At 43.6% G+C, this 16,117-nt stretch overlaps 1 protein-coding gene across 1 annotated transcript in view; it reads right to left on the reverse strand.

The window, feature by feature from the left end:
* daam2 (dishevelled associated activator of morphogenesis 2) overlaps positions 1–16,117 on the reverse strand; it is a gene marked incomplete at both ends in the record, with an annotated part of 102,575 nt that overhangs the window by 51,323 nt on the left and 35,135 nt on the right. The window contains 2 exons of the mRNA XM_080750320.1: positions 4,033–4,127; positions 13,720–13,794. Coding sequence (XP_080606446.1) covers positions 4,033–4,127; positions 13,720–13,794 — 170 coding nt within the window. The remainder of the gene's footprint in view (positions 1–4,032; positions 4,128–13,719; positions 13,795–16,117) is intronic.

The raw sequence follows: 16,117 nt of genomic DNA on the forward strand, positions 1-16,117 counted from the left end.
GCGTTGTGAGCTTGTAGATCTGCTACTTTTTGGCTAAAGTTCTAAAAATGGACACTAGGGTTCAAGTGGTTAATATAAAAAAAAGGATAAAAAAAACTTTCCATCACTCAAAGATTTGGCAGACCCCCTGTAGTAACTCTGAGGAACCCCTAGGGGTCCCGGACCCCCTGTTGAAGACCCCTGGTGTAAAAGAAAGCTTTTTTTAGGTCAGTAAACAATAATCCTTATCCTGGGGTCACATTGATATATTGATGTTCTTTTTATTGGACATCAATAAAAAAGAGGTCAACATACTGTAGCAAAGAGCAACAGACGTCATCAGTCCCATGCCTTTGTGAAGCTGAAAAAAAACGACGCATCAAAATGACAAGGGACACTCCAAGTCGTTTTTCAGCGAAGGTGTCAGGGCCAAAATTACAGTGTTTAGTGACAGCGCTATAACCGTGACCTTCTCTGTGTTTATGAACCCTGCGGGGCCAGAACACTTTCACAAGGAGCTGGTAAACAGCTGCCCTGTCTATTCAGCGCCTCGATCATAAAATGTACACGCGAGGAGGAGAAGCTACATCGGTGGGCGGCTCGCTGACAATGTGCTGCTTTTGTTGCGCTCCGCCTTGGCACCCTGTGCGCGCACCATGTGGTTGGGTGCTGGCTGTGGCCTTCTGGAAGGGGGCCGAGGGCACAAGGGCCCCTTTTTTTCTCCTCCGTTTCTTTTTTTACTTCACAACGCAGCTGTCTCTTTGGCCAGGCCAAATCGGGCGAGGGAGGGAAGAAAAGCCATTTCAGGCCATCCAAAACAACAGCAGTCGTAAATCTCCACTGATTATGGAGTTGGGGGGGGGGAGGCGGTACCGTACCGTACTGAATAAGTACAAACATGCGGACACGCGCATCTCCTCAAAAAGAACGGGCACACACCATGCAGTTTGTGATGATAAAGAAGTCTGAGCACACACACGCGCGCACACACGCGGAAACTAGGGCATTAAAGTCGACGAGTCGACGGAGTCGACTTCATTATACAAGTCGACTCCCACCAGAGAAGCCGAAAGTTTTTTCTATCATTATTTTTGGCTCCAAGTGTGCGTCTGTACAGCATTCAAACAGTAGGATTGCTTATTGTCAAAAACGGAATGATCCAATATTACAGTGCTACATTACATTTGGTATAACATGGTTCTATTGTGAAAATGCGAGGCGTTGCGAGCATGTAGATCAGCTATTTTCACAATTTCTGCCTCAATATATTTGACAATTTGGACAATGTTTAATTCTTCATTTTAGAGGTATTAAAAAGTCCTTAAATTGGCACTTTAGAAATGTAAAGATACCCTCTACACAGTATATACTTAAACTTTATGTCGACTTGCAAAAGAAACAAGTCGTTAATGCCCTAGCGGAAACAGATATGTGGGCATGTCGGAAAATAACATGTACGTTTCACACGTGACGACACATGTAAACACATACAAACACCTCACACACAAAGGCTTTAAGGGAGAAAATGCAGACACACACACACACATATAAATGACGACCCATAAACCCTCACTCCGTGTAGACAGGCTTAACAGAGGCTTTAGGCAGCCACACACATTAAACCCATAGCCTATACTGTAGCTCACTGCTGGGTGGCCTTAAGCACAGAAACACCTGGCCCTTTTCTCTTCTCCTCTCGTAACCAATGTGAGAAGGACAACGCTTCAATACAAAATAAATACTAAGTTATCTAGACAGTTCCCACAATATCCCATATTCCCTTGCCACACCTGCTTGCCACTAACATTATCGTCCTTCCTTTATCACAGCCAGCTGCATGTGCACCAACAAGTTAGCAACAGCACCGTTGTACAAATGTTACGCTATGACACCAGGTGCACAGTGGTTTGCATTGATTGGGTCATTACAGTAACTTACGGTGGCAAATTGATATAGGAATGCATCTATCAGTGTGGGATTAATCGAGCACTGAAATGTTGTATGAGAAAACACTATCTCAGCTTCCTCGTCATGATTAGAGGCTCACAAAAAAAAGGGAAAAAAAACATTCTCAGCGATGGAGGTTTTGGATACTCAGACACAGACATACTGTATAAGTACACACGCACGTACTGTATAAGCAGACACACACACACACGTTCTGTATAAGCATACATGCACACACACACACACACACACAGACAGAGGGCCCAGACGCGACCCAGACACTTTTAGACCCTCCTGGGTTTTTGTCACTCCGCACTTCGAAGTCTGTCACTTCATTGCTTTCCCGAGAGAAAACTCAACACCCCCGCCTCCGGGCCAGACCACTACATCATGCAGTTGGCACAGAGCTACGGACAGCTCCAAAGAAGCCGCTGACGGGGGTAGGTAGAATACATCAGCAAGGCTGTTTGGTTGCGGCTGATGAGTGAGGTCGTGCAGCTGCTGCTGATGGCTCCATGGAGTGGGGGAGCGAGGGGGAGGGGGGGAGCGAGGGGGGGGGGGGCGAGGGAGCGTGTGTCTTGATGAAGTCCCAGCGGTCTCAATTCAATTTGACGATTAAAAAGTTATTTTCTTTGGTAATTTGCGGTGAGACGAGAAGAGACAGCCTTCGCGGATGATTATTCATTCTTGTACATTACAAACTGTTAAGTGTAACGTTAGCCCCATTAAGTCAAACGGTAGGAACGAATCGTAGAGACAGATGCTGCGAGACTGTGGTTCTCAAAAAGTTAGGTCCCGGGAAACTCCAGGGGTCCTAGAGGGGGTTATTGATCAAAATGCAGCACCTTTACGGGTCTGTAACTCAAGAGTGTAGAAATGGAACCAAATCGTTCACTTACAGGTCAATCATGTACATTTGGTTCACTTCATTAAAGGATTTTACAATGTAGATTGGGATCCCAAAGATGAATACATACACACACACACACACACACACACACACACACACACACACACACACACACACACACACACACACACACACACACACACACACACACACACACACACACACACACACACACACACACACACACACACACACACACACACATTATACATATTATACATAAATCCATCAACCAATACATTATCAAACTGGGGGTTCTTGAAATTAAAAAACGTAGCGAATAACTACTGTAACAGACATCAGCTGTGCATTGAACTCTTACCCCGGGGCTGTAGCCAGCAGGATTGTATTGAAGTCACAAGTCTCAGCCTACTCCCACGCCCAAGCCCAAGACTACAGCGTACTGTAAAAATATGCATTCTCATGCACTTTGAGAGCAACAGTAATCGCTGAAGACAGTTTCTCCCAACTCCAGCCAAGTGTGTGTGTGTGTGTGTGTGTGTGTGTGTGTGTGTGTGTGTGTGTGTGTGTGTGTGTGTGTGTGTGTGTGTGTGTGTGTGTGTGGGGGGGGGGGGGGGGGGGGGATAAACAACATCACTGATAATTAACAATTTGGCTCATGTGTTAAAAACAATATAGTAAAAACAAGGCCTAACATCTGACACAGTTGATACATTAAGTGAACAATGACTTAGGGATTCATAAAACATGCAGTCAAGACAGGAGGAACGGAACCTCGCATGGCTAAAATCCGCAGAGAGACTAAGGACTAAGGACATGACCTCTGTGTCGTCAATGGTAGCCCCACAGTAAAATGTATCCATTTCGTTGCTGTCTGGACTCTGGCAGAAACCTCTTATCTCCATTGTTGTCACTGTCGGGCAAAAACCTTGTATCTCCCAAGTTTCAAATGTGTACGTTTTTTCGTAAAGTTAAGCCCTTTATCATATCCACAACTTTCCAATGTCCCATCATGCATTGCGCAGAAGGCTTACCGGCGCCGCAGCCGAGTGTGATCTACGAGCTCACAGCGGTTGAATCTGCGACGCGACGTGAGCTTGTATGTCAACTATTCTCCGGAAGTGTCCCGCAGGTAATGCTACAGTAAATTCTCGCGGGAAAACAGGTGGATAGGACTGTCGAACAAAGCTAGTGAAAATAGCAGATCTACAAGCGGTGTATGGCAATGCTCTTACCTCATTGGCTGAGTCCGAAGTGCCGTCTTCAGGTCTTCCACCACCTTGTTCCGCATGTCCATCTCCTCCTCGTCGAACGCAAACAGAGTCTGCATCTGTAGAGAGACACCAAACACCATGCAGTTTGTGATGATAATAATATTTGATTTGATAGTTTTCTCAAAAAAAAGAGAAGAAAATACTGGATTTGTGTAAGATAATTGTCTGGAAAATAATTTTGTGTCGACATTTAGAAAAGTCATATTGTGATTCAAATCATAATTTGTCAACCTAGTATTGTGATTCAAATGGTATCATGGGTAAAGTGAACGGTTACATGCCTACTACCTAATGCAGCTTATCATGTCTTACTGTGGGAGGAAACTGGAGCACCATTTTAAATGGGGACGCCCCATCCTGACGAGCACTAACAGTAGAGGAATTACATTTTGTGTAACATAGTTCTATTGTGAAAATAGACGATCTACATGCTCACAACGCCTCGTAAACGGCTATTTTCACAATTTCTGCCTCTGATATTTGACAATTTGGCCAAAAGTTTAATTTGTCATTTTAGAAATGTGCAGATACAGATACACTTAAAGGTTATGTTGGTTTGTTTACTGTTGAGGGAGAAAACAATGTTTCACATTAAGTTACACATCTGGGGACCCCCCCAAAATAATTTGGGGACCCCCTTGGTGGTCCCGACCCACAGGTTGAGAACCACTGCCCTAGGCCAGTGGGCGCCCCACAGTATTCAGTTTTAATTCAACTCTGAGCGTGGACAAAATGTAATTAAATGTACTCTTCTGTCCACTCTCCAGAGTTGCAAATGGCTAAATGAACACCGAGTTCTTTTTACAGTGTAGGAGAGGTCACCTACTGTATGCTGCTCTCCTAGTGGTGCGATTGCTGTGTTTAAAATCTTTCCCCCCACAACTCAGATCAGAGTCCAATTAGTGTGTTTACGTCACAGGCACCACAAATCACGCTTCTTTTCTCCTTTCCATGCTATTTTCCGATTAAAGAGCTGTTTGACGCTACACAACACGCCAAAAAAGACCCGTGGGCAATTAGCTCCAATCAGGGCCACAACAAATGAGGCAGATCATTAAAAAACTTGAGTCCAGTGTGCGAGCGTCAATGCAGTTGTGCGACGCTTTTAAAAAAGGCTCCCCTCGACAACATCAAAGGACTGCTCTGCTCCCATTAGTCGGGGGCGCAGGGCTTCTGTTTAGCCTCTGCAGGCATTTTCCATGGCAGCGAGCTGCCAAAATGCCAAAGATTCAACCACTGTGTGCTTTTAGCAGCACAGTAAAATGCCAGTAACAAGGGCTGCCTGTCAATGTGGCCTGTAAGAACTAAAACAAATTATTTTCTAATGACCTTGTTTCCCCGCGCCTAGCGCCCCTTACACTAGGGTCAAAGTTGGTCGTTGAAGTCATTCATTTAACCCATTTAGGCCTAGAATTATTGACTGCTTTAGCTATTGAAAAATAGCAGATATACAAGCTCACAGCGCGGCACCGAGTGCCGCGCTGCGAGCTTGTAGATCTGCTATTTTGGAAAGAGTCATGAAAATGTGTGCAAATCTTTGAATATATGTATTTTCAAAGCGAACGTTTGTAACTCAAATTTTGCTTCTGGGTGGTCCCTGGAACTAAATATTTTGAGATGGGGGGTCCGTGGCCAAATAAATATCAGTTTGGGGGTCCTTCACATGAAAAGGTTTGAGAACCACTGACATAGTCTCTCAAGAACAGACTAACTGAGCTCCATTTAAGTGAAAAGGCCCTTTTCTTTGATGATGGCTATAGCCAGATTGCTGACACAGAAACATAGGTTTTTCAAAAACCTTAGAAGGATTCAAAAGACACTTATAGAATCGGGTCAAAATTCTAATTTTCACGTTTTTTCAAAAATAGCAGATCTACAAGCTTGCAGCACTGGAGCTTGTATGTATATCTGCTTTTTATCAATAGTTAAAGCATAAAATAATGATACACAATAATGTGTACCCGTTTTGAATGGGATAATTCAAAGTGAGTTAAGAAAGTTTAGTGGGGTATTTTTGATAAACTAAAACACCAGCATATTTCTGTGGAACAAGTTGTAACCACCCCACGTTTCACTGCCAACCATCATCTTTTGCGTGTGTGCGTGTGTGTGAGTTGTGTGAGTGAGAGAGAGAGAGATTGAGTGAGAGTGTTTTAGCTAGCAACAGTGCAGTCAAAACATCCATCGTGTCGATTTAGCCTCATGTCCAGACGGTTCCAGGTCCGCTTGCCAAGAAGTAAACGCTCTGGCTCTTATTTTTCTAAATGAATATGTTCATACTCGATGGGGAAGCTGGACACAGCAAGTGCTGGGGGATCATAGAGATGGTCCGCTCACGCTGCGAGCCGGTTCGCCAGATCAACACGTCTAGCCAAGTCGCTCTTCACTACATCTGTTATTTGTATGCTTGCTCGCGCTAACCTGTGGCCAAGATGCACATGAGGATGCCGTTACCCAGTTGATAAACCGGCAACAAGTACTTCAGTGACCTCCGACTGGAGAACGCCTGTCTTCGAGCTAACCGTCGATGTGATGTTAAATAAGTGAACGGGACAATAACTCAACCAACACCACCAGATTTACTCAAAGTGAATCAGCAACGCCAAACCTAAAACCTGACAAAATGTTAACTCTGCTATACACTGTACAGGCTTCTCAAGACCAGTGTTGCCATATTTTGAAATGAAAACAAGCCCAAAGGAAGCAACTATAGGCCACATGAGCACTTTAAACCATACGTCAGGGCCACGAGATGAAAATATTTGAAAACCAGTGGTTTAAATCACTGACCCCCAAAAGAATCATATTTTAACTGGGGACCTCCCCACCCTACGAGCAGCAAGAGTTGAGGCAACATTACATTTTGTATAACACAATAAAAAAATGGAAGCAAGCCCAAATAAGCAAGTACAGTTTATATTATTTTATTAAAAATAAAACGCAACCCTCAACTACCAAATACCCTAACCCTTTACAGAAATAGCAGCCCAGAGTCGCTTACAATAAGCGCTCACAGCAACTCTGCTCAAGACAGATGCTAGTCTTTCAACATTCTGTTGTAAGGCCAGCGAGGGCTCGAGGTACGGCCCGTGCTAGCTTTGGTCTCGGCAGGGCTACAGAAACCTGTCAGAACGAGGAGGCTAACGTTTGAACCATCGCACTAGTGTAGGCCAACAATATCTCCAGTGTTCCGACAGGTTTTTTTTTGTTTTTTTTTTATGAATGAGCATCAGGGAACTGCTTGTAATCTCTCCAGGCGGCAAGGCGAGGATGATCTCATCCAATAAGTGAGCTACCGTGGAGAGGGGCTCTCCTAACTCTCCCTGGAGCTCACTGCTCACTGTGCGGTCCTGGGAGCCAAGATGTGAGGTCACTGCAGAGAAACACTGGGGCCTTCCAAAAACCTGCACTGTCAATATACCGTCTAGACCACTGTGTCCCCCAAACAGAGGGTCAGGAGGACCCATGTGTCAGTCGCGAACCATTTTTTTGTGGGATAAAAATCCCTTTTTATTTTCCTACATTAAAAAATATATATACTGTATATTTCAAAAGATTTTTGGAGCTGTGTGGAACACAAGCTCCCTATACATGGCGGTGTGTGTCTGTCTGTCTGTCTGTCTGTCTGTCTGTCGCCTCTGGTGTAGCCTGAGTACCCTGGGTGACCAGAGAGGTGCTGTTGAGTCTAGCCTGCCCTGAGCATCAACTGCAATACACACACACACACACACACACACACACACACACACACACACACACACACACACACACACACACACACACACACACACACACACACACACACACACACACACACACACACACACACACACACAGCTCCACTTCGAACAGAGGTTCGATTTTTTAAAATATTTTAAAACAAACAAATAAACAAAATCTAAGAAATTCCAAGAATAAAAAATAATAATCAAAGAAGTAGTGAAAATAGACTAATCTACAAGCACACAACATGGTGCGAAGCGATGTGTTGTGATCTGCTATTTTCATTAGTTTGGGTTCCGGGTAGTGTTGCCCGATCCCGATCACGTGATCGGATCGGCCGCCGATATGGCCGTTTTTATAAGATCGGAGATCGGGGGGAAAAAAAATCGGATTTTTTTTTTTTTTTTTCAAAAAAAAATATTTTCTGGGAGTACTGAAAGTTACAGGTAAGGTGAATGCGATATGAAATGTAAGCTTACCATAATCACAGTAATCCTTAATCATTTTCAATCATATTCAAGGGCTTTTGGAGAAATGAGACAGACAGAGCACTGCAGAGGGAAGGTGATTGTGTCAGACTCTGTGTACAGCTGGCAGCTGATGCCAATAAGTAGTAATTGGCCCCTTGCTAATGGATCAAAGGAAGGCAATTATGTCTCTCTGCACTGTCAACTAGCTCAGTGGTTCTCAACCTGTGGGTCGGGACCCCCAGGGGGGTCCTCAAATTATTTTGGGGGGGTCCCCAGATGATTAACTTAATGTGCAACATTGTTTTCTCTCTCAACAGTAAACAAATCAACATAAAGTTTAAGTGTATAGAGGGTATCTGCACATTTCGAAAGTGAAAAATTAAGGACTTTTTAATACCTTTAAAATGACAAATTAAACATTGGCCAAATTGTCAAATATTAAAGCCAGAAATTGTGAAAATAGCCGATCTACATGCTCACAACTCCTCGCGTTGCGAGGCGTTGTGAGCATGTAGATCTGCTATTTTCACAATAGAACCGTGTTATACAAAATATACTTCCTCAACTCTTCAGGGTCGGGGGTCCCCAGTTAAAATATGATTATTTTGGGGGTCACGGCCTGAAAAGGTTGAGAACCAAGTGATAGAATGAATAGAATTTTTTTTTCTTCTTAATGCCTTGCCAAAAGATCGGATCGGGAAAGATCGGGATCGAATCGGAAGCAATAATATTTGATCGGATCGGGAGCAAAAAAACCCTGATCGGGGCATCCCTAGTTCCGGGCAAACATCTAATCTATCTTTTCGGAAAAGTTTGGGATCCACTGATCTAGACCACTGTTTCCTCCAGACAGTGGGTCGGGACCCATGTGTTACTCACAGGGATGACATAACATTTCTCTTTTGGTTCTCGAGGTAAAAGGTGGTTTGGGAAGCACTGGTCTAGACCAGGGGTCTTCAAAGTTTTCAGGCCAAGGACCCCTTAGTTGATCTTCAGTGTATTTTGGATTCATGTCAATGTGTGTTTTCTGATATTTAAACACTTGAACCGTCAATACTTAATAAACTTGACCTTTCACTATTTACTTGGTCTGCTCTTTCTCCCCTCTACACCAAACATCTTTGCCAAACATAGCTGACCTGCAAGCTTGTAGACCTGCTATTTTTGGCTAAAGTTCTCACTTCTCAGAATATGGACGCTAGGGTTCAAGTGGTTAATATAAAAAAGGAGAAAAGGGTTTCTCTCACACAAAGATTTTGAGGACCCCCTGTAGTAACTCTGAATCTTGACTGCAGCACTGAGTAGAGAAAATACTGCAGGAGCCATGGTTGTTGGAGTGAAAATCAGGAATATAGAGGAACATGTCAGATTTAAGGTGAATTGAGGCTTGGCTGCAACAGATGCTGAATAGAGACACTTGGCTGACATGTGACAACGTGAACATTGAGCAAGAGCGTCCATGAAAATTCCTGTGTGAGGAAATAAATGGGTGGTTGAGAAGAAAATGAAGCCTGAGTGTGTGTGTGTGTGTGTGTGTGTGTGTGTGTGTGTGTGTGTGTGTGTGTGCGTGTGCGTGTGCGTGTGCGTGTGCGTGTGCGTGTGAGCTGATGGCAGAAGACAACTTTCAAATTCTTGACAACTCACAAATCTGTGCCGTCTGTCAACTGTACTTTAAATTTGTGTGCGTGTGCACGCGTGCACAGAGAGACAGAGAGAGAGAGAGAGAGAGAGAGAGAGAGAGAGAGAGAGAGAGAGACAGAGAGAGACAGAGAGACAGAGACCTGCCTGAGCATTTCAGAGTATAATTTGTCACTGTTGGGCAGAAACCTTGTATCTCCAAGTTTGTGTTATTTCTTTTGTAAATTAAAGCCCTTCTTCATCATACAAAAGTGTTGCAAAAAATAGTGAAAATAGCAGATCTACAAGCACAACACCTAGCCATGCGAGGTGTTTGTGTGCTTGTAGATTGGCTATTTTCACGATTTAAAATAGTTTTTAAAACAATAACAACAAAAGGAAGGTTTTGGACATACAAGGTTTCCATCCGACAACGACAAATTGCTTCTCCAGATAGCTGCACTATGCATGCTTGCTCAGGTACCGAATGCCCTGGTGCAAAAAAAAAAAAAGAGGCAAATTTTCCCCCAACATCGAGCCAATAAACAAAAACGGCTGCAAAAATAGCAGAGATGTAAACACAGTTTGTTGCTACAGGCATGTTTGCCAGAGAAACAAACAACATGGCAATAAACAGATATCGAGTGCCATTACCGCCTGGCCGCTCCATCCGTGGTGATACGCGTGAATTACAGTTCAACGGTTTGTGTACTCCCTGACCTGGAAAGACTTGTAAATATCCAAATTCCTGGGCTGTTTTGGCCAGGTGACTGACACAAAAAAAAAAAAAAAAGAATAAGTGGAATGTGGAGAGTTTGTTCACGATTTTTCAAAAATAGCAGATCTACAAGCTCGCAGCGCGGCACTCGGTGCCGCGCTGTGAGCTTAATAGTTAAAGCATAAAATAATGATGCACAATAATGTGTACCCTGGAAAGACTTGTAAATATCCAAATTCCTGGGCTGTTTTGGCCAGGTGACTGACACAAAAAAAAAAGAAGAAAAAAAAAAAAGAATAAGTGGAATGTGGAGAGTCTGTCCCTGACGTTGCTGGAATTACAAGACTACGCACCAAAGACCACTTATTGACCCATGTCATCCCAAGACTTCACTTACATGCGTCATTCTTTAAGAGTCGGTCCTAAAATGTCAACTTTTTACGACGTTCAAACATCTGCTGAGCCAAACTGTCGTCGTGATGAGGGCTCTGGGTAAAAGAGGTCACTGGCACAAACCTGTCAGCGTCTTCAGGTCACGGGCTGAAGTATCTGTGTCGTAACCGCCCTGGCTCTCTAGTCTCTACACCAGGGTTCCCCAATAGGCGGCCCGCGGGACATTTGCGGCCCGCGGGCGGCTACTGTCAGGCCCCCACCAACCCCAGTAATAATGGTGGTATAAGAGCAGCAACAACACTAGTATATAGTCGTTGTCAGGTGGAAACCTCGTATCTCCAAATTTGTACGTTCTTTCGCAAAGTAAAGCCCTGCTTCATCATTCAAGGCCGTCTCACAAAAGTAGTGAAAACAGCAGCTGATCTACAAGCACACAACGCCTCGCACCTGTGTACTTGTAGATCGGCGTTGTGTACTTGTAGATCGGCATTTATCATTTTTAAAATGATAAATGCAAAATGAACGGTTTTGGACATTCAAGATTTTCACCCGACAACGACGATATCTGAACTGTCCCTGGAGTAGCGGGAACGCCACCGTCGGCCCCTGCAATGTTGTGGCCCTCGGCTTGGTACCCTAGACATGATTCGTTCCTTGGGGAAAACTAATTGGGGAACCCTGCTCTACACTCTACGCTTTATTGTTACACACTGGAACAGGTACACTACCCCCAGGGGTCCCCAAACCTTTCAGGCCATGAACCGCCCAAAAATAATCATATTGGAACTGGGGGACCCCCAGACATGCACTTGGGATTGTAGGCATTACATTTGAGTTTGTCTCTCCTACACTACAGCTCATTGACACCCATCTACCCGTCCGTCTTAACTACTTCAGAAACCTCAAAGACGTCCACAATCACAACACCAAACAGAGGGAGTTCCACAAATCATGTTCAACCCAGATTTGTCTCAAACAAGGGGTTACATTCGTTCTCCCGCTATGCAACAAAAAGTGGAATGCCTTACCAACAGTCATAAAGAAGTGTGAATCCTTACACTCCTTCCAAACCGGGCCAAAAAGAGCACTTACAGGTGGCTGCCTGGCTGCAGTTATTATTCCAATGGAATAAAAGCCATAGGCTATCTTGGAAAAATCCTTTTAGCAGACCTTGTATTGTACACTACCTGTCTCTGCAAACTGTTAATAAAGTATTCAATCAATCAATCAATCAATCTGTTCCGCAGATAAATATTGTAAAAATAGCAGAACTACAAGCTCACAACGCCTTGCACTGCTCAATGTAGCGCTGTGAGGGTCGTCCTCTATTATAGCCAACATTAGTATTAAAGCTGAAACCTGGGAAGATGGTTTCCCTCATTGGCTTCAGGTAGTACTACTTGCCCACCAGTAGGTGTCCCACCTGACACCAGGGTCTAGATTTCTCAGTGGAAGAGAGTGGGAAGGCCACCTCCATCATCCAACGTCTGTTCTGTACAATACAGATTGTTTAAAATTACAAGGAATTCTGTTAGTGTGCCATCACAGTGAAGCCAGAGCGTGATGTCAGAGATCTGGAGTGAGTCTGCAGTTCTAACTGCAATGGGGAGTTTGTTCGATCCCCATTTGCTTAGAATGGCATTTGCTATAACGTCTTTCTTACTTGGCACTGATATTCGTCTCAAAATAACAAAACTGTCATTTCAGTTCCTTTCAACCGTCATTGGCACCATGCGAGCCGCCGAGTGACTAAATGACCCGTTTGTCATGGGCGTGCGTGAACGCTGGGGTTCACACACAAAGGAATGTATCCCTGTGAAGGCCAGCATGCCGAGTCAGCAGGGAAATGACACAGCAAGTCCAAGGGAGCTTGAGAGAGAATGCGTCGAGAGAACATTGACCCCTTGGGAATAGTTATAAGAGGCCTAAATTTAGCAGACGATACTGTAACAGTAAGATTGAGTTTGCGGGGCGGGGGACGTTGGGGTTACAGGAATGTTCACATCTATCGGACAATTAGGAAAGAGAAAGATAGAGAGGAGAGATAAGAGTGATAGACACACTTGAGCCCAGTATTAGGGATGGGACGATACGCGATATTATCGTTTATCGTGATAAAAAACATTCACAATAATCGTATTGTGGAGATTTAATTTATCGTGATATCGTCCTCTGTCATGCACTGGGATCAATTCACCTTTTATTTGCCGAGCTGCATATCCAGTACAACTAAAATCCTCTATAATTGGTAAAAGGTACTTATAATATAAGTACTTGATGGTCTTTTTTTCACTCTCTAACAAATCTCTTTGCCAAAAAATAGCCGATCTACAAGCTCACAACGCGTCGCGTTGTGACGCGTTGTGAGCTTTCCGGATTTGGATTTGGATCGATAAGGGATTTTTGTCACAATAATCGTGATATGACATTTTCATATCGTCCCATCCCTACCCAGTACATAGGCCTACTTTGTAGTATGCCCGCTTCACGCACCCAAACAATACCATATTCATTCAATAAATCAGGCTTTGGAGACAGATTTACATTATCTGCAAACATTCCAAACTGCACAAATGCAACTAAATGGAGCCTTGCCCATTTTAACTCTGAGAAAGTACACATGTAACCCTTATACGGGTCCATTTGGTTACATTTGTACATTCTCAAGAGTAAAATGAACACACCTGCAGATGTTACTTGTGTGGGATGTGTTGTGTGTTGACTTACAGCAGCCATGGAGTTGATGCGGTCGATGTAGTAGTCAGGCCAGCTGGTGGCCAGCTTGTTTGGGTCCTCTTGCTCCTGTGTGGGGACACAAAAGAAAAGGACATGAGGAGACGGTCATGGTTTTGATTTTGTCTTTGTTCAAGCTGGGGTTGTATATACACGTACGCCTACGTGCATGTGCTGAGAATGGACGCCAGTGGTCAGCCACAACCCTGGGTGGGTTAATATATAAATCAGCCCAGAGTTTCAATACCCTTATAACTATGGCATCAAGTTTTTCTGTGTTTCAATAAATGTTCGCACCCATTTAGATCGGGAACCCCTTTTGGGGTAGTTGTTGCACAGCATAGCAACATCATTTTTTGGGGTACATTTTTAAATCATATTATTTGAAGTTTCTCTGAAAACAACCTTTCCATACCATACTGAAATGAATGGTGGCATCCATTCCTAAAAAAATCTTAACATGCTACTATATCCTTTAGAAAAATGGGTGGCAGTGTTGTCAACTATATCATGCGTCGTCATAGCCAATGGGCTAAACATGCCAGGGACCACCGCTATGGTGCTGTAAGTTATGCCAGACCACCGGTATGGTCCTTAAGTTATAGTAAGTAATAGTAAACTGTACATTCATAACCCCCGTTCCTTCATGCTAACAGTGTAGAAGTGGCTCCATAATTCCTCCACGTCAACAACCGCATTAACAGTCTAAAAGGGAATCAGGCACTTCAGTCCATAATAACTGGCTCATAACATCTCATATTGTCTGACTGATCGCTTGGATTTAGCATTTATGACATGCAGAGACAGAGAGAGAGAAGGCTTAACTCTCAAATACCTGGAACGCGCCCGAGTCGCGTTAGATTTTAACCACTTTAACCATTATTTTATGCTTTAACTTTAGAAAAATAGCAGATATACAAGCTCACAGCGCGGCACCGAGTGCCGCGCTGCGAGCTTGTAGATCTGCTATTTTTGAAAATGAGTGCAAGTCTTTGTCATGTCAAGGACCCCCAAAATGACAGTTATTTGGCCACGGACCCCCATCTCAAAATATGTTGTTCCAGGGACCACCCAGAAGTAAATATTTGAGTTACAAATGTTCGCTTTTAAGTAGATATATTCAAAGACTTGCAAAAAAAATCATGATTTTTCAAAAATAGCAGATCTACGAGTGCCGCGCTGCAAGCTTGTATATCTGCTATTGTATATCTGATATTTTTCAATAGTTAAAGCAGTCAATAATCCTAGGCCTAAATGGGTTAACCCCCTTGGGGGATGTGAGTGTTTGACAATAGCTTTCAATAGCACTGTCTGAAATCAATTTGTACCGGCCAATGGGAGGGAACGCAGCGCCACGAGCGAACGAAGGCACGGGGGAATATGAAGACAATTTTGCCTGCGCACATCTGGTACGGTTTATCTCGGGCCCGGGGGCACTGTGGTGGAACATTGCTGTTATCGCTTTAACTGTTTGTACGTCGCCGAGTGCTGGAAAACTCACCAAGGTGAAAATAAATATCGCTGTTGTCGACCAGAAACCTCTTAACTCCATATTCTAACTTTTTGTGGTGTTGTTTTTTTTGTAAATTAATGCCCTACTTCATTGGTCTTCAACAGGGGGTCCGGGACCCCTAGGGGATCCTCAGAGTTGCTACAGGGGGTCCTCCAAATCTTTGAGTGATAGAACGTTTTTTTTCCCTCCTTTTTTATATTATATAATATATCCATATTCCTTGAACTTTAGCCAAAAATTGCAGATCTACAAGCTCACGCTGCGAGGCGTAACTTGTGAGCTTGTAGATCGGCTATTTTCCCAAAGAGCTTTGGTGTAGAGGGGAAAAAGAGCAGACTAAGTACAGATTGAAAGGTCAAGTTTATTAAGTATTGACGGTTCAAGTGGTTAAATATCTGAAAACTCAAATCGACATGAATCCAAAATACACTGATGATTGTGCAGTCAAACGATGAAAATATAGATGGAATCTATGGAAAGGTTGTGGGGGTCCCTGCTTCATCTCTCTCTCAACTAAGGGGTCCTTGGCCTGAAAAAGTTTAAGACCCATGCCCTACTTGATCATACTACAGCGTCACACAAAAGCATCGAAAGTAGAAGATGTGTCTGCAAGCGACACGTTTTGAGCTTGCAGATCTGTAACTTTTGCTGTTTTTTTGTTTTTGTTTATATGAATCCTGAAAAGTAACAGCTTTGGACGTATGAGGTTTCTGCCCAACAGACGATATGTACATGTATATTTGAAATCATTGTCACTCAAGAATGTTGTGTCTCTGATCATAATCCTTTGAAAAGGCTTTTGAATGCATCTCGAATCTCGTCACATATGATACGACCAAAATGGTAACCACGTTTAATCCAAGCAGAGAGAACAGTGGA

This window comes from Nannobrachium achirus (assembly GCF_963921795.1).
Source record: "Nannobrachium achirus genome assembly, chromosome: 20".
NCBI classification, from domain to species: domain Eukaryota; kingdom Metazoa; phylum Chordata; class Actinopteri; order Myctophiformes; family Myctophidae; genus Nannobrachium; species Nannobrachium achirus.